Source organism: Ranitomeya imitator, chromosome 4 (assembly GCF_032444005.1).
Source record: "Ranitomeya imitator isolate aRanImi1 chromosome 4, aRanImi1.pri, whole genome shotgun sequence".
NCBI lineage: Eukaryota > Metazoa > Chordata > Amphibia > Anura > Dendrobatidae > Ranitomeya > Ranitomeya imitator.
This window is the reverse complement of record NC_091285.1, coordinates 576,910,850-576,930,615: the sequence shown is the minus strand read 5'-3', so window position 1 is coordinate 576,930,615 and position 19,766 is coordinate 576,910,850. Positions and strand designations below refer to the sequence as shown.

At 42.2% G+C, this 19,766-nt stretch overlaps 1 protein-coding gene across 10 annotated transcripts in view; it reads left to right on the top strand.

Annotated features, from left to right (window-relative positions):
* MEGF11 (multiple EGF like domains 11) overlaps positions 1-8,398 on the top strand; it is a 739,878-nt gene extending 731,480 nt beyond the window's left edge. For 8 of the 10 annotated variants that reach the window (XM_069766385.1, XM_069766388.1, XM_069766379.1 and 5 more), the window contains one exon: positions 7,659-8,398. In XM_069766385.1, the coding sequence (XP_069622486.1) occupies positions 7,659-7,834 (176 nt within the window). In that variant the 3' untranslated portion in view covers positions 7,835-8,398. The remainder of the gene's footprint in view (positions 1-7,658) is intronic. The other 2 variants (XM_069766381.1, XM_069766378.1) reach the window with 1 other exon arrangement.
* The last annotated feature ends 11,368 nt before the right edge of the window (positions 8,399-19,766 follow it).

Here is a 19,766-nt window from a genome sequence, read left to right as displayed (position 1 = left end):
CGCTGCATCGTCAAAATGATGCATGCGGAAGCATCCGCATACAGCGGCACAACCTGCGTACCTAATGTTAAAGATAGGTGCGCAGGCCGCATGCATGCTGCATGCAGAAGTAGGCAGAGCTAGCGTCAGAGGTGCGGCCGAGGAAAGGGCTTCATGGAGGAAGTCCGCAGCCGTCCACAATGCAGTGCCGGGTATTGAGGCAAGAGACTCGTGCGAGTTTCTCGCAAGCGTGACCCCGGCCTTAAACGCAATATCTATTTAATTTTTTTTTTTTTATGAAAAAAAAAATGGTGCGGGCTCTGCGCCAGAGAGGGAAAGCCAGCAACTGGGGGACGGATGTTTGTAGCCTGGGAAGAGGTGAATACCCATAGTGCTTCCCAGGCTATGAATATCAGCCTGCAGCTGTATATTTAGCCTTTACTGGCTATTAGCATAGGGGGACCCCCCCAAAAAAAAGACGTGGGGTCCTCCTATAATTTATAGCCAGAAAGGCTACACAGACAGCTGCGGGCTGATATTCATAGCCTAGAGAGGGGCCATGGATATTGCCCCCCCCTCCCAGCTACAAATATCATCTCCCAGCCGCCCCAGAAATGGTGCATCTGTAGGATTCACCAATTCCAGCACTTAGCCTCTCTCTTCCCACTGCCCTGTAGCTGTGGCATATGGGGTAATAAAAGGTTAATGTCACCTTTGTAAGGTGACATTAAGCCGGCTTAGTAAAGGAGAGGCGTCCATAAGATACCTACCATAACTAATCCTATAGTTGGTAAAGGGTTAATAAAACACACACATGCAGAATAAAGTATTTTAATTAAATAAAACACCACAAAGTTTTGACATCTTTATTGTACGCTCATTCCTGCGACACCCCCGTTCTCCTGGAAAAAAAGAAAAAATAATAAACCAACAGTATACTCCCTGTGTCCGACGTAGTTCATTAAATAACGAGTGCCCCACGACGAGTCCAGCTCTGCTACATCTGGAGGCCTGACTTCCAGACATAGCAGAGCTTGTAGACGACCGCCGGAGATAACTCTCCAGCGATCACCTACACTGCAGCGTTCTCACAATCAGCTGATCGTGAGAACCAGACTAGTGACCGGAGATAACCCCCGGTCACGTGCACGGCAGTTCTCGTGGTAAGCTAAGTTATTGCGAGAACTGCAGTGGACACGGACTTCTGGCGGTGGGACAGGTAAGAACTTATTTAAATTTGGAGACATGAGTAGTAAGCTGCATTTACGCAGTTACTACGCATGTGATGTGACTAATCATTAGATGCGGTTTTACCGCATCTAATGATAGTCTATGGTAAATTTACGGTGCAGCGACGGAGCATCGCCGCATTGTAAACAGACATGCTGCATTCTGGAAAGATGCGCCGCATGTCTGTTTACGCGGGTCTGCTGCCTGCATCTTTTACCGTATAGTGGAGACGGGATTTCATGAAATCCCCTCCACTATTCTGTAACATCTGGACGCTGCGTGTTCCTGACCGTGGAAACACACTTTTACACTACTAAAACTATACTTCCCAGCAGCACCCTGCTTCTCCTAAGTATTGCATACACCTTCCTCCCTCTATAGTGTGGTTTTGACTAGCCCCACTTCTCTGAGTTGATGACTTACAGCTGTGCTAGAAGCAAACTGACTGAATGTGTAAAATAGCACAAGCTTCCTGCCCTGTTATACAATGCTAATCTTTGCTGCCTTCATTACAGATGTTTGGCACATCATCAAACTAATGTACATTTAGAATACACTCTTTACTTCTGTCTGTGCACTGTGTGGTCCTACTTTGTCTGAAAGATTTGATCTTCTGCTATGTACATCAACACAGTTGCATGTGTGTTTTTACATCATTAATGTTAGCTGAGTTCCAGCACAGCTCAACTGTCATATACTCCGCTCTGCTGTGGCTTCACAACAGAGATTGAATAAGTAGGCTCTGCAGAGCTGAAAAATGCAGCACTGAGGTGTGTTTGTTGCTTACCACTGACCGATGACTGATTTAAAACTGAAAGTTCTATTCTATGGATGTATATGGCAGAAGATTATCCTATACCATATTCATCAACAGAGCGGCATTTGTAGTTTTGCATCATTTATCTCTCAGCAGCAGACATCAAGCACAGCCCAGCCCTGCTTGTCTCAGCTTTGCTGTGCCAGTTATTTTATGCTCCCCAGTGGAGGTAAAGAAGAGCAGAGTGCAGAACTATTGCGATCCGCTGGAAACCAGCTAACAGAGCAGCGCTGTAAAAACACTCATGCAGCTATCTTGATGTAGATGGCAGAATAAAAATTCATCATAGTACTGTGTAGGAGCATATACTGTAAAGAAGAATAGAGTGTATACTAACGTATGTCAGTGGCGGATGCACAGCAGAGCTACGCTGGTAGCGAGCCAACTAAGAGAGACTCTAGTGCGTATGCTCAACCATGAGCCAATGGCAACTGGATGGTAAAAAGAAACTGGAAGGGCATCCTGAAGGGGTGGTACTTGAAAAACAGGGCAGATTTAACAATATGTTATATTGGCACGAATGAATAGGCTACATAAGTATTTTATTATAATACCACATTGTGATTTTGAGAAGAACCCTTTAAGAAAATGGTATACTAGCTTGGGTGCACTTGGACTAAAACTGTTATTGCACTGTTGGGCCTGGAACTGTTCTCGGGTTGTATCATAGACATCCGACAATGAACACATAATTGCACGTTTGCAGTTACACTAGGTCAGGGTCAGTGAAAGGTGATTGTGTTCTCTTCAGTGTGACTGGTGCACCTCTACCTGTATATAGTCAGGGCTGGCTCTGGTAGAGGAAGGTCCCTGCAAGAACCTAAGCAGCACGGTACAGCAGGCTGCATAGACAACAGTCACTGTGGCCCAAGCTATGTGAAATCTGTACCCTACTTTGTGTGAACGTACACTAAAACTGTTATTGCCCTGTGGGGACTGAAACTGCAGATGTGAGAAAGGCAAGGTCTGTAAAAAGTGCAAAGCGACTGGTGTGCCCCTTTGAGTGGCACCAGTTGGTTCCTTAAAAACCCACAAGGTGGTTCCTTGGTAGGTCGGCTGAAGAGCTTACAGTAACTTTGGGACAAGCCAGTCTATTGGAAACTCCTGCAAATCTGAGATTCCCAACCCCATTTACGGACCACAAAAGAAGACATCTAACGTGATAAATCTGTGAATAGCAATGTCAGTGGATTGCACAGGGGCTCCTCTTACATCTTGGCAGCAGGCCACCCTCATTTATTGATCACATTTTTCTATAGACGGTACTTTTTAGTTTGAGTCTGCTACTAGGTTCAGTAATAAATGATCATGGAAGAACATGCGTAGTCCTCAGGGTATGTGCATACGTCAGGATTTTTAGCGTTTTTTTGCGGAATTTCGCCATAAAAACGCTATAAATCCGGTAAAAAAATGCTAACATTATGCATCCTATCTTTTAGAATGCATTCCGCATTTTTTGTGCATATGTTAGCGTTTTTTTCCGGGAAAAAAACGCATACCGCAAAAAATCCGGACATGCTCTATCTTTTTCCGGATTTGCTGCGGATTTCCTATCAAAAAGGACATTCCGGAAAATAAAATAAAAAAAACGCAAAAAATCCACGCAAAAAACGCGCAAATTCCGCGAGAAATCCACGCGAAAAAAGCACGCGGATTTCTGGCAGAATTCTCAGGATTTTGCCAGGAAAAAATCCTGACGTGTGCACATACCCTCAGTTGTACAAACTAAAGACTTGTCAATGGGTTTCTTCTAGTACTGCAACTCATTTAGGCTACTTTCACACGTCAGGTTTTTTGTTTCAGGCACAATCCGGAAATTTTTGAAAAAAACGGATCCGTTTTTTGTTTCACACCTGATCCGTTTTTTTCCCATAGAGTTGTATTATCGCCGGATTGTGCCTGATGGGCAGACGTTTCATCCATTTTTTTTCCGGATCCGTTCAAATAGTCGTTTCCGGCGGATGGAGAAAACGTCCACTGCAACATTTTTTTGTCTGGCGGAAAAAAACAAACACTGACGGAATCGGCCAAAAACACATGAAACGGAGGTGTGAAACAATGAATCCGGTGGCCGGATCCGGTTTTCAAAGCATTTTCCATACAAATGATGCAGATTTTCCTTTCTGGGGTCTCTCTCTCGTCAAAAAAAAACAGACCGGATCCAGCTAAAAAACGGATCCGGCGCATCAGTTTTTGACAATTTCCGCCGGATCCATTTGTTTGTGCAATGAGGATGGTCTACAAAACCAAACATAGCCCCCAGATAAAAAGCGGTGCTACATTTTAGGAAAGTGTGACTTTACACCCCCTCCAATATGTAGCCATGCTACAGGTGAAGCATTGCCACATATAAGTGATTCTTGTTACCAGATTTAATTCCCGATGGCTGTGATTTTCCAGCCCTACGATAGATCAACACAAACAGGATTTGGTTGAATACGCAAGAAAAATATCTATGATAACATTAATATCTGCTACACCAAACACAGAGGAACCTCTGTAGGAAATGGGAAAACTGCAAATATAAAATGTGCATTCATCAGGGTGAACCTGTTGCTTATACAATATCATAGGAACTTTCTCACGCATGGCTCAGGATCGTAATTATTCCTACTAAAGCACAAGCCACGATATTTCCTCTTTGTAAGGGCAGACAATAGGTTGTATTGTCCGAGGAAGTTCTTTATTCTATAAGAGCCTGGCATTGATCTGGTACTGACAATGCAGAAATTTTGAATAATTGTCAAAAAGTTGGGTTAGGGATAAAATGTCGTTTCAAAGACTTGCCCTCTGACCTTTTCTTTCTTTTTCCTGTACGTAAAGTGGTCCCATAGAGTCACATGTGGGTCCTTGGTAATGCTGAAACAGGATGGATTTTTTAATGGGGCTAATAAAGTAGAAAAAAACAAAAACTAATATATACAATAACTTTTATTTCAAAACCAAAGGATTAAAAAAATAAGCACGACACCCAAACCCCTGATCATGGGAATGGGTCAATAAAAGCCTGGTCTGGTTCAAGCGGGCAAAAATACAAGGGACGAAAAATAGGGGGAAAAAAAGGGTACAAAAAATTCTAAATGCCCCTAAAGATTATTCCCTGCCTGTCTACGGAGGTTGGCACCCTCTTGAACGCACTATGGCGCCCCCGCTCCACGACGGCTCACCCTAAAAGCCCTGTACGTCCCTTTGTGTGATGATGAAAGATGCCTAATGATATATCCAAATGGCCCACACTGCCGGGCCCAGAGAAAAGTAGAAACAGCCTACATAAACCAAATACCAGGTAGTATTTCACCAACAATAAACAAATAGACAAGTCTGACCGCACAAGGCCCTACATCCTAATACACTACGTAAATGGCTCAGGCTAGTACAACCTACTGAGTCCCTAGCAAAGAGTCCCTGCCTACCAGCGGAGGTTGGCACCCTCTTGAACGCAAAATGGCACCCCCGCTCCTCGGCGGCTGTCCCTGTTGGCCCTTACACCGTCCCTATAAACAAGGGAAGCCTAAACAGAGATGGTGCCTTAGGGGCTAAAGCGGTGACCCGTAGTTCTAAGTCCCTCGGCCTTCGGCCAGACCAAAAAACAAGATATAAACTGTATAAAGGCACACAAACTGGTGCTAACTGTAATATATTTAGATATACACACTGCACCTTCTAAGGTACTAAACACAAATTGGCTGCTGAGCCCTTTACAAGTATATACATAGATGAGGACGCACTGGCCTCAACAGTAGAGGGGCGCCATTTTGCGTTCAAGAGGGTGCCAACCTCCGCTGGTAGGCAGGGACTCTTTGCTAGGGACTCAGTAGGGTGTACTAGCCTGAGCCATTTACGTAGTGTATTAGGATGTAGGGCCTTGTGCGGTCAGACTTGTCTATTTGTTTATTGTTGGTGAAATACTACCTGGTATTTGGTTTATGTAGGCTGTTTCTACTTTTCTCTGGGCCCGGCAGTGTGGGCCATTTGGATATATCATTAGGCATCTTTCATCATCACACAAAGGGACGTACAGGGCTTTTAGGGTGAGCCGTCGTGGAACGGGGGCGCCATAGTGCGTTCAAGAGGGTGCCAACCTCCGCAGACAGGCAGGGAATAATCTTTAGGGGCATTTAGAATTTTGTGTACCCTTTTTTTCCCCCTATTTTTCGTCCCTTGTATTTTTGCCCGCTTGAACCAGACCAGGCTTTTATTGACCCATTCCCATGATCAGGGGTTTGGGTGTCGTGCTTATTTTTTAATCCTTTGGTTTTGAAATAAAAGTTATTGTATATATTAGTTTTTGGTTTTTTCTTCTTTGATACTAATTTGGACTATTGGAGACTGTACTTTTTTCCGGCTAATAAAGTAGCATTAGTAGATTGTGCGCCCTCGCGGGCAGGGTCCTCTCTCCTCCTGTACCAGTTGTGACTTGTATTGTTCAATATTATTGTACTTGTTTTTATTATGTGTACCCCTCCTCACATGTAAAGCGCCATGGAATAAATGGCGCTATAATAATAATTAATAATAATAATAATAATTAGTCTGTATTTTTACCTAAAGATAAAGGAGTTATCTGGGATTTTTATTAACAGTTGGCAACCTGTAGTCACCACTAGAGGGAGCTTGCTGCATACTGTACCATGCTACTATTGATGTCACTGTGTATGCAGGAAGCTTCTGAGCTCCCTCTAGTGGCAGCTGTTTTTTTTTAAAGAGTAGCCGTTGTTTTAATTTTTATTTCTCAAATCAATAGTACATATCAAAATAAGCAACTTTGTAATATATCTTCTCAGAGAAATTTGTTTCTTTCTCCTCCTGGATTGATTTTTTCACTCTAATGGTTAAAATCTGTAAAATGTGTATTTAGTGAAGCCACAGTATCATATTACTTAGAGAGGAGATGCCAGTTAATGTTCTTTAAACTGTATGGACCGGGGAGTGAGGAGGAACTAGAGGCAGACACAGACAATCTGGGGCACATTCTCCTTGGAGTTCTCCATCGAACATTACGAGCACCAGCTGCCATCTCCCATCTCAGTAATGGGAATGCTTGTATTCACTGAAAACAGATTTAACCAAGAATTGAGAATATTAAATGATCCATCCAGGAGAAGAAAGAAGCAGATTTCTCTAATTAGTTATTTTACAAAGTTTCCTATTTTTATGTGTACTTTTGATATAGGGAAAAAAAATGAATACCACTGGTAGTCTTTAAAGCGTTATCTATGCAGGGGATTTCAAGGTCTGATTCTGGAATGGGAAGCTCTGCCCGCTCTAATGTTATATTAGAGAAATTAATCAGCATGACATTTCAAAGCAACAAAATGGTGTTCAAGGGTGACAGTACATTGATTTTAAGGCCACCCACTTCTGCTGTGCGGGCTGGTAGGTAACATCCTGAGCATACCCTCCTTACAGATCCCAATGGGAATAGTCACCTCTCCTCAGACGGTGTAATGATAAATGGCCTCTTTGTATGGCAGCCTCCGCCAGTGCTGTCACCCGTATGTATTGTGTCAGCTTGCAGTATGGAAGAACAATGCGGGTGGTTTGGGGTGGAGTAGGTGAGGGCAATACATAGGAGTGAGGAAAGGGTGTGATATTATGATATGTGCCTGATGTGCCGCTTGTCTCTTCGCAGAGCCGTCGCTCACCCTGCTCCAGGACGCCCAGCATCAGATCCCCAACTACATGCAGAACCCATACGACCTGCCGAGGAACAGCCACATTCCCAGCCACTACGACCTCCTCCCGGTGCGGCACAGCCCCTCGCATGGGACATTCTGGGATAAGCAGACGGATAAGCAATCTTTATAGAAGTATGAGGACAATGACCGAGCGCGCTCTCATTCTGCAATATGCCCATTCTGTGGGGGGCCGGCACCACTGGACATATGCATGATGTCATTAGGAGACTTTTTTCTACAAATAGGATGTATCTATAGGACACGTCACTGTGTGTACAGTATATATATATATTTATATGTGTGTGTATACACTGTGTATGGCCAGATACCACTCATCCTCCTATAAGGTACACATGTGAACAGGGACTAGTCCAGCGATGCGCCAGCTTTGGAAATTGCAGGTTACACACAATGCCAGATAATATATGTAAATACGTGTATATAGAGCAGCTTTCTCTAAAGAACTGTATATATGTCATACTCAGATAAGAACGATGAATGCGGTGATGGATTGTCGGTATTACTTATTTATCTACATGAGCCATTTTCTAGTACCGTCCCGAGTTTATAATGGTTAAGGGGCCGTGTACATGTTATAGTTAAAGCTCTAGATTGCAGCCATAGGTGCCCCATTGCTTACTGATGGTAATAATCTCATATTTTATTATTAAAAAAAAAACCTCTAATAATTAAATTTTCTATGTCCTCTCCCAATGCCGTGCATTGCTCTGCTCATCCTGATCTGCCTGGTTCCTTTATAAAATGCTAAAACTACAGAAGCGTAGTAGGAGAAAGAAGCCGCGGGAGGAGATGTAGCATTACCAGTGTGTGACTAGTAACAATCCCTATGGGTGCCGTAATGGCTGTCATTAATAGTAGTGGAAGTGCGGCATCTGTTAGGCCAAGATAACTTGCTGTGCAATGGATGAATGAAATATTTAAGACTCCACGTGGGAGGACAACTCGGGGACTTCTAGTTTCAAGGTTCTAGTGGAAAATGCACTTTAAGTAATGACGGGGACGGTATATGCTACAGAGATCCTCCTGGGAGCATCGCCTCTGGTCCATAGACGCTCAGCCATCTTCTGGTCAGGGGCTGTTAATCCCTAAATGTGTCTCCTACAGACGTACAGTGCTGGGTCACTTGCTCTGCTCGAGAAAGAAAGGCTAACAAAACGGATGGAGGTAATCGTGTATGGAGGGAGAGGGGAAAGCTTTCACCCGCCATCATAGCACTAAGCCGGAATTTGCTTTTGTAACAAAAACTGCATCACAAAAATAGACCCAAACTGACCAGTTCCAAAGAGAACGAAGCCACTCATTTACTGGAAATAAAAACAGAACTTTTATCCTTTGCCTCATTCAATCCCTTGAATTATTTTTTTTATTCTTTCATAATGACATGTAATTGACTGGGTTCTGAGTCACGGCCGGAACGTTAAGGTAGGTAATATACCGCAATTCTATACTATATACAATAAAGTATAAATACAGTCATGGCCAAAAGTGTTGGCACCCTTGTTCCAGAAAATTAAGTATTTCTCCCAGAAAATGATTGCAATTACACATGCTTTGTTATAAACGTGTTTATTTCCTTTGTGTGTATTGGAACAACAATAAAAAAAAAAACAGAGGAAAAAAAAAATGAAAATTGGACATAATTTCACAAAGAAACCCAAAATGGTGTGCACAAAATTGTTGGCACCCTCAATTTAATATTTGGTTGCACACCCTTTGGAAAAAATAATTGCAATCGCTTTCCATAAGCATTAACAAGCTTCTTACACCTCTCAACTGGAATTTTGCAAACTGCTCCAGGTCTCTCATATATGAACGGCGGCTTCTCCTAACAGTAATTTCATGATCTCTCCACAGGTGTTTAATGGGATTTAGATCCAGACTCATTGCTGGCCACTTCACGACTCTCAAGAGTTTTGTTTTCATCAATTTCTGTGGGCTTATTGAAATATGTTTGGGGTCATTGTCCTGCTGGAAAACCCATTACTTATGATACAAACCCAGCTTTCTGACACTGGGCACTACATTGCGACCCAAAATCCTTTGGTGATCTTCAGATTTCATGATGCCTTTCATAAAGTCAAGGCTCCCAGTGCCAGAGTCAGCAAAACAACCCTAAAGCATCTTTGAACCTCCATCATATTTGACTGTAGGTACTGTGTTCTTTTCTTTGCAGGCCTCATTCCATTTTTGGTAAGCAGTAGAATGATGTGCTTTACCAAACAGCTGTACCGTTATCTCATCTGTCCACAAGATGCTTTCCCAGAAAGATTTTGGCTTATTCACGTACATTTTGGCAAACTTCAGTCTAGCTTTTTTATGTCTGAATGTCAGCAGTGGATTACTCCTGGGTCTTCTGACAATAGCGTTTCATTTCATTCAAATGTCGACAGATAGTTTGCACCCTGAGCCTGCAGGACAGCTTCAATTTTTTTGGAACTTGATTGGGGCAGTTTATCTACAATCCAGACTATCCATGCTTAGTGTGGCACAAACAGACACACAGTGCAAAAATTGAGTCACCTTCCCCCCTTTTTATCTGGCTTCTGGTGTGATTTTCATATTGCCCACACCTGTTACTTGCCAGAGGTGAGTGTGAACAAGCATCATATGATTGAAACAGTTGTTTACCTACATTTTTGGGAAGGTGTCAAAAATTGTGTCAGGTCCATTTCTGGGCTTTTGTGTTAAATTATGTCCAATTTGCCTTTCTTTTTTTTATTTCTATTTGTGTTATTCCAATACACACAAAGGAAATAAACAGGTGTATAACAAAACATGTGTAATTGCAAAAAAAAATACTTCATTTTCTAGAAGAATTTCAAGGGTGCTAACACTATCGGCAATAAATGTATATGGAATCCCCTTCAGTGTCTTATAAGAATATTAAAGGTCAGAGAGGTCCAGCCAAGCACATTTGCACTGGTATAATTGACAATAGGTGGAATATTATGTAAATACATTATGTTCCAGCTGCAGAATCTCTTTTTGAAAACTTGGCTTACACTAAAAGATTGATCAACCGACAAGACATTAACATGTCAATGATATTTTTCAGTAGGCAAAACATTGATTTGTACAAAACACACCCCAGCTGTTACAGAGACTGTTTAAAGGGATCATGTAATCAGAAAATGACCTATTATTTAAATCAGGATTTTATGTTACATGGACAGTATATTTTAAAAGGCTATTCTCAAGTTTTTAAATTGCTTTAATTAAAGAGCATGGAGAGAACAATATTTGCAATTGACTTCCTTTTTCTATCATTCTCCTGCAATGAGATCTTATATTTTACATAGTGTACAGCTAGTTTCCATGGAGCTTGGCCACAAGTGCCACCCTGGCAGAGAGAGATTTACGCCTAACATCCCAACCATCTCACTCCAGCCCATTGATTTCTATGCAGCAGTTAGCTGCTCATCTCCCCCTCAGCTCCTGACAAGCTCTTAATCATTCCTGTAAAATCACAGTCCCCAGCACTCTGCACGACGACTCGCACTGTCCCAAGCTGTGTGTTTGTTCAAATCCCTTGTTATCTTTATGTGTAAACACAGTGATGGTAGTGTACACCCCAGAACCAAGTACTGATATCTGATTTATGTTACGGCGGAACTTGTACTGAGCCGTATGGTTTGCTAAAACTACCGCTCGGTGAGCCCGCTCCATAAACCTGTTCCTGACTTGCACTATGCAAGTTGGCATGTTGGCAGATGTTGGCAGATGTCGAGAAGGTGTCGAGCGCTTAAACCCTGCACGGAATGGACTCGCCTTCTCCAACGCTGTCTACATACTCTCTCTACCGTGGCCTCGCAATTTAGTGTATGTTTGATGAAGGTCTGTTTGACCGAAACGTCACTGATTGACCCACTGATTTTGGGCCACTTCGTTAAACAAATTTGACACCATTCTACGTTGAGTGACGGATCTTTTTCTATATTGAGAAGGTGTTATATATTAAACTGTATTTGGTCTTCTAAATTTTAATAACTGCTGATATGTAAAAATGAATACAAAAAGTCACCAAAGAAGGCAACAGAAAAAAAGCATCTTAGATTTTAAATCTTAGTTCTTTAATTACATCAACCTTGTGTACAGGGCCGGTTTTAGACAAAGTGAGGTTCTGTACAAAAGTTTAAAGTGGGACCCTGAATGCTAACATCTTACATCATCACACAGAGACATTTTGGTTGTCGTTACATGCGCTGAGTTCAGGCCGCTAAATAAGTGTGATCGTGAATATTACACCGGCTGAGGAAGAATGATGGGCACAGAACGATCACTAGTAGATCAATCTGTCCCCATACAATATCACGTTATTAGCAGCATATCTGCAGTTTTCACCAGGCGATCTGCTGCTGAGAAGAATGATTTTTGTTCTGGCATAAACAATCCAATCACTCAATGAATAGGCAGCATTTTGCTTGTTTAGTATAATACACCTCACAGTCCTCCACATAGTATAATGCACCACATAGTCCTCCATATAGCATAATGTGCCCCATAGTCCTCCATATAGCATAATGTGCCCCATAGTCCTCCATATAGTATAATGTGCCCCATAGTCCTCCATATAGTATAATGTGCCCCATAGTCCTCCATATAGTATAATGTGCCCCATATCCCTCCATATAGTATAATATACTCCCCATATCTCGCCATATAGTATAATATACTCCCTATAATCCTCCATATAGTATAATACGCTCCCCATATCCTCCTTATAGTATAATGCACTTCCCATAGTTCTCAATATAGTATACTACACCCCATAGTCCTCCATATTGTATAATGCACCCCCCATAGTTCTCTATATAATACAATATACTCTTCATAGTATAATGCACCCAATAGTTGTTCATATAGTATAATGCATTCCCCATAGTCCTTTATACAGTATAATGCAGGTCCCATATGGTATAATGCACCCCATAGTCCACAATGCAGCCCCTTCAGAGCATAATGCAGCCAATACAGTTGAATGCGCGATACACGGAGGGACTGTTAGCGGCACGCCACTGGCTGGGCGCCCCTAGGGTAGCAGGGACCCTAGACAAAAGCCTAGTCTGCCTGCCCTAAATGCCGACCCTGCTTGTGTACCATTTTGAAGAGTTTGGCACAAAAAATGGCAGCAAATACCACAACATAAAAAAAGAAAAGTCACTCCAAGAAATTACGACTCATGAATCAGTGCCATATCTCCCATCTTTTCAGGAAGTTTTCTTCAAGCTCATTATCATCAGAAGCAGGATTAAAATGACAGATTACACTTATTTACTCAGTATCTATCCGCCAATCACAACAATTGATGTCCCAGCTGACCCTGCTCCACCTCTCCTCACAGTGACCTTTGCACATGCTCATTAGATGCTACATTACAAAAGATAGGATCTCAGTCAGGCTGCTAATGTATTTGGGGATTTCCTAAAAGAACAAAAAGTATGATTCTAGAATTGCCCCACTGGCCAATGGGAAAATTGCAATTTTTTTTTTTAATCAAAAACCATTGCCAAAAACATACATTTTAACAGAAAACCTGTATTTAAACAATAGGGTTTTTTCTGATTACACATTTCCTTTAAGAAGAAAAAAACAGCATCCTGTCAGGCAAAAAGTAAGCAACCAGGGAATCATACAGCATCTTGCCCCAGTTGCTGTAAATGATTTTACGGTGTTTGATTCCACTGTGACATGTGATTCTCAGTATTACACGGCGGCATGATTTTACATGTGTTTAGCAAATTTGGGGTGAGACCATCTTTTAAAAGGCAAAAAATACATTGCGATATCACATAACATCATGATTGCACAATAATGCCTACGATTATAACAGTTGTGTTCTTGGGTTTAATAACAGCAATATCGCATTCACATGAGATCACATATTCATACGTGAGATCATAAAACTTCATAGTGACAGATTACTGAAGATAACTACTGCAGTCGTAGCCTAACAGTTAAGGATGGGCCTGGAAGAATGAGGAGGATTCCAGGAAGAAAATTGCGAAAATCTGTCTGCAAAATAAACCACATCATGATCAACGACACAGAGGAGGTTCAGCACGGGTGCTTCATTACAGCTGATCTTTCAATGGTTCTATTTTACAGGTATCATTCACAGTCAATTGAAATTCTTCAGTGATGTCTAGTACAATATTCTCTGCTCCAGGATGAAAGTGCAACCTGGAGCATATATGACACAACAAGTCATATTGCGAAAATCCCTAAACTCCACCTATAGGGGCGCGGGGAACTAGGCCTTTATATGACTTTGGACACTGATATCCAATTTTTTACTTACATATATTTACAATATCTTCAATGATAATTTGGGGAGATGTACACATTATACACCCACTAGCTTTAATGACATCCCAATATAAACCTATACTCATTATTATGGACTTAGTCTCCTTGTTGCACCTATAAAACCTGACACTCTTCGGGGAAAGCTTTCCACATCTTGGAGGTGTCTGTGAGAATTTTGCCCATTCATCCAGATGAGCATTTATGAGGTCTGACTCCCATGTAGGATGAGAGGGCCTGGCTCGTAACCTATGGTTTAGTTCATCCCAGCAGTGTTGGATGGTGTTCAGATCAGAACCTTTATGGACCTTGCTTTGTGCACTGGGGCACAGTCATGTTGAACAAAGCTGGAAGACACACGTATCCAAAGCCCACATACCAACTACAATGCCCTTTCTTGTTAGCTTCAGTTCCAGGTTGCATTTGCCTTTCTGAGCTTTCCTGCAGAGGCCTTCTCTCTTTGCCTGATATGTGGCCACAGCACGTGGCAAAAATAGTAAACCAGTGGCAGAAATATGCAACAATATTTCAGCCAACACAGATACAAATGAAATTCAGGTGAAGCACAGGCAAATAAAATGTTCACTAAATTATAATAAAAATTACTATTAGTAATTCACTCCTTTTTTCCTTCTCTTTTTTTCCGCTTCCCCACAGATTATTTACAGTTTGAGTCGTGTACACTAATGTGAATGTCAATATGGAAGTATAGAATTCTTGTGACCATTGAACTAACTCTTGGGAAAAAAAATTGTTCTAAATACATTTATTTACTTTAAGAGGTGATGCATGCACAGAATGAGATCTCGACACCGAGATCTCATCTCCCAAGAGCTCAATCTGCACATGCGTCGCCTCCGGCAGCCATTTTCCTGGAGGCCACCGCATTACAGCAATAGAAGTGCGGGGGGGCCTCTGGGCTTTCACAAAATGTCGACGGAGCCCTTGCACCACCGAGCATCGCCAAAACTGCCACTCACCAGCTTGGGAAGAGACTCCTGGTTAGTACATCTGGACTCTAAGATGCACCCCCATTTTCCTCCAAAAAATTTTGGGGAAAAAGTGTGTCTTATAGTCCAAAAAATATGATAGATCTCCCTGAGAATCTGCCTCCATAGGTTATTTTAAATGAAAGGGTGTGAGACAAGTAATGACTGACAATCTGCTGTCCTGAACTACATGTCTCACAGTGGCAACTCTTTAATTTAAAGGGAATCTGTCAGTAAGATCAACCCTCCTAAGCCGTCTATATGGGCACCTAGGTTATAGAAAGCTGAATAAAATGATTCCTTTATATCTGCGATCTGATGCCTTATTCATGAGAAATCCTTGTTTTTCTTATATGTAAATACGATTTTCCAGGCTATGGGGAGGACAGTGATCTACCTGAGAATCTGCCTCCAGAGATTATTTATAATAAAAGTGATCGTTACTAGTTTGAGACATGTAACTAACACAGAACAGCAGAACTGAACTCTGTCTCCTTACAGACACGTTAACAGCTGCAGCTCTCACAGCTCTGCTGTATTACAACATTGGCTGCCTGTGAGATGGAAACTGAAGTTGAGAGGAACCTGCAGATAGTATTTGGTCAGTATTTTACCTCAGTATTTATAAGGCAAAAACAGGGAGTGGAACAATCAGAGGAAAAGTATAATAGAAACACATCACCACTTCTGCATTTATCACCCACTCCTGGTTTTGGCTACAAATACTGAGGTAAAATGCTGACCAAATACTGAACTTGTTAATATGGGCTCATAATCACACACAGCTCTGCAGTGAGAGCAGAGAGCGGCCATTACACATCACACTGGTAATGCCTTCCATTTACAATAATCTCTGGAGGCAGATTCTCATGCAGATCAACATCTGACCCATAGATCTTAACAGATCATTTACATATAACAAAAATGTGGATTTTTCTGGAATAAGACGTCGGATTGCAGATATTAAGGCATCATTTCATTCAGCTTCCTATGAAATACATATCCGTATAGACTGTTTAGGAGGAATGATCCTACTGAGAGATTCCCTTTAATGTTAGGAACGGGAGTTCTCCAGTGTTGGGACCCCCCATATGTCTGGACCCCTATGGGAGTGATATTGGCCAGAGGAGGATCATGGTTCATGCATTCTCCTTCATTCTTTAGACTTTGAATCCATCATTTGCAACGTCTGGAAAATAACCCCCAGAGAATTTGCTATGACTCAGCTTTTGTTCCTTCTCTGGAGAGGTTCACCTGGTACATTGCACTGATAACATCTATTATACCTTTGTTATGAGGCAATAAGCAGCCGTTCATTCAGGAAAACAAAGGTTGGTCTGACATAAGCCGCCCAGATCATGGAGGGAGGGGAGAACAGGAGTCATTGCAGCAATATTATAAGATGACATTACTACTAGGTGTAACTTTACTGTAGGTGAATTGTTTAGAATCCGACAGTGTGAGCACAGGGGAAGCGGAGAACAAAAGCCTGCATTCTGCTGGAGGGCGGAAGTCTCCTGAGAGTCCTGGTATGCTGCTTTATTTTCCATCCTCAGTCCCACCCTGTATAATACTCACAGGTACAGTGAGACAATGCTCAGCAGTTTTACTGGTGCTGCTGGGATAAAGCGATGCTCCAGTATGATAACTTTTTTGAAAATGCATAAAAAGCAGTGACCTAAAATGTAATTTAAACTTCGATACCCGGCTGAGCTAAACGTTCATGTTTATAGAGAGTTGGGGAGATAGCTACCGGCTCAATCAGCACTGGACACACATATATTTTACAGTATGTCTATCACCAGATTTGGGACAATTTCATACATGCCTGATACAGGCACATTTTTGCCACTGATTATTCAACTCTGCCCATTATGTTTTATGCTATATTGCTAAGACTGGGTAATAAAAAGTACACACTAAAATCAATACGATTTACAGTGGCATGTAAAAGTTTGTGCACCACTAGTCAAAAATACTGTTACTGTGAACAGTTAAGCAAGTTGAAGATGAAATGATCTCTAAAAAGCCTAAAGTTAGGCTACTTTCACACTAGCGTCGTGTGAAGGACGTCGCAATGCGTCATTTTGGAGAAAAACGCATCCTGCAAAGTTGTCCGCAGGATGCGTTTTTTTTCTCAATAGACTTGCATTAGCAACACATTGCGACGTATGGCCACACGTCGCATCCGTCGTGGGACGGATGTGTCGTGTTTTTGGCGGCCGCAACGCACAAAAAAACGTTTAATGCACGTTTAGTTCCTGCCCGGAACTCACAATGGGCAGCGGGTGCGTTGTAAAACTGCATCCGCTGCCCACGTTTGCTACATTAACACACTGTACGTCGGGCCGACGGTTTGCGACGGCCCGTACCGACAGACTAGTGTGAAAGTAGCCTTAAAGATGACATGTCCTTTGTATTTTAGGCAAAAATATATTCCAGAGGCCCAGGAATTAAGGAGGGCCATTTCTATATCCAAAGCAGTTGAAATTGTGCATTATCATGAGCTATTGGACTGCAAAGGGCCCATATACTGTTCTGAAACTGGGACCCTTTTCTGTCTGTCCACCAGTGCCTAGTAGCATCCGCTTTTGAAAGTATCACAGCTTGTAAATGCTTTTTGTTAGTTTTTTGTTTGAGGAAGTTTCATCCATTCTTCTTTGGAAAATTCTTCCAGTTCTGTGACATTCCTGGGTCATCTTGCATACACTGCCATTCTGAGGTTTAGCCACAGATTTTCAATGATGTTCAGATCAATGAACTGTGAGGGCCATTGTAAAACCTTCAGCTTGTGCCTTTTGAGGTAGTCTATTGTGGATTTTGACATGTGTTTAGGATCATTATCCATTTGTAGAAGCCATCCACTTTTCTGTTGTGAATTCTGTGGTCAAGCTCCCTCCTGTGGTCATGAGTGGTACTTCGGCTGGTTCTGTCTATGAGCTTCCGCTGGTGGATGTGAGTGGGGCTGCGGCTTCTGAGTTTCCTTCCTCAGGTGACGAGGTTAAATCGTTAGGTGCTGCTCTATTTAACCACCTAGTTCTTTGTTCCTGGCCTCCAGTCTATGTTCCAGTATTGGTCTGGCTCTCTCCTGGATCGTTCTTGTGGCCTGTCTGCCCTGCATAAGCTAAGTTCTGCTTGTGTTACTTTTGTTTGCTATATTTTCTGTCCAGCTTGCTATATTGGTTTTTCTTGCTTGCTGGAAGCTCTGAGACGCAGAGGGAGCACCTCCGTACCGTTAGTCGGTGCGGAGGGTCTTTTTGCCCCTCTGCGTGGTTGTATGTCCCAGAGTTTCCAGCAAGCAGAAAAAAACAAAAAGACAAGCTGGACAGAAAAAAACAGCAAACAAAATAGCAAAGCGGAACTTAGCTATGCAGAGCAGCAGGCCACAGGAACGATCCAGGAGGAAACAGGTCCAATACTAGAACATTGACTGGAGGCCAGGATCAAGGCACTAGGTGGAGTTAAATAGAGCAGCACCTAACGACTTCACCACATCACCTGAGGAAGGAAACTCAGAAGCCGCAGTACCACTTTCCTCCACCAACGGAAGCTCACAGAGAGAATCAGCTGAAGTACCACTTGTGACCACAGGAGGGAGCTCTGCCACAGAATTCACAACACTGTTCATAACACTTTTCATCTTCAGTTCTTTTACAGATGGTGCTATATTTGCTTCAAGAATTTGTTACAATTTCATTTAATCCATTCTTCCCTCTAACCATGAACTATTCCCCATGCCATTGGCTGTGGGGAACATTGTTCACATGATCTTTTGCAAATTTCTGACACTGAAATATATGGTGAGGACGCAGGAGAGGTTTTCTTCTGATGACTCTTCCATCATGGCCGTATTTGTGCAGGTGTCTTGAACAGTAGAACAATGTACCACAACTCCAGAATCTGCTAAATCTTTCTGAAGGTCTTTTGCAGTCAAGGGAGGTTCTGATTTGTCTTTCTAACAATCATAAGAGCAGCTCTCACTGAAATTTTGCTTGGATTTCCAGACTTTAATTTTTACCTCAACTGTTCCTGTTAACTACCATTTCTTAAATACATTTCATACTGAAGAAAGAGCAACTTGAAATTGCTTTGCCTTCCCCTGCTTTGTGGGCCTCCACTATTTTCATTTTTAGAGTCCCAGGCAGCTGCTTAGAAGAACCCATGGCTGCTGCTGTTTTTTGGCACAATGTTAGAGGAAGCTGGGTTTTTATAAAGCTGCAAAATTTTCATCATCTGGCCTCAACTAACGATGATAATGAACAAGCCATAACCCTAACAGGCTTCTTAAGTTTTAAAACCTTGGTCTACATGCATGATGTTACAGGGGCTTTGTAGATAAGAAGGGTTAACAAATAATTAAAAAAAAATCAACTGAGATTTTTGGATGATACTCTGGTGATTTGTGTTTCGCTCGTGTAAGCTTGGGCTGGGGCTATACATTCACACGACACTGCTGTGTCGCATTACATCCAATGATTTCCTATGGTGACACATTGTGTCCTCTTGTGACTGCGACAGTCGGAAATCTTCCCAAATGAGCTGGATTTTCCCTTACTGGATGCAACTCACGATTGCATACTTGCCATAGACTTCAATGTAATTCACACACACAACTGCAACTTGTGCACAGTTTATTTGAGATTTGGCCATTTTTTACAGCAACCTCCCGTAAAATAGTCGCACAGATATTTTTGGTTGGCTTATCTTTCACCGTGTAGTCGCAGCCTAAGGCCGGTTTCTCTTCAGTTA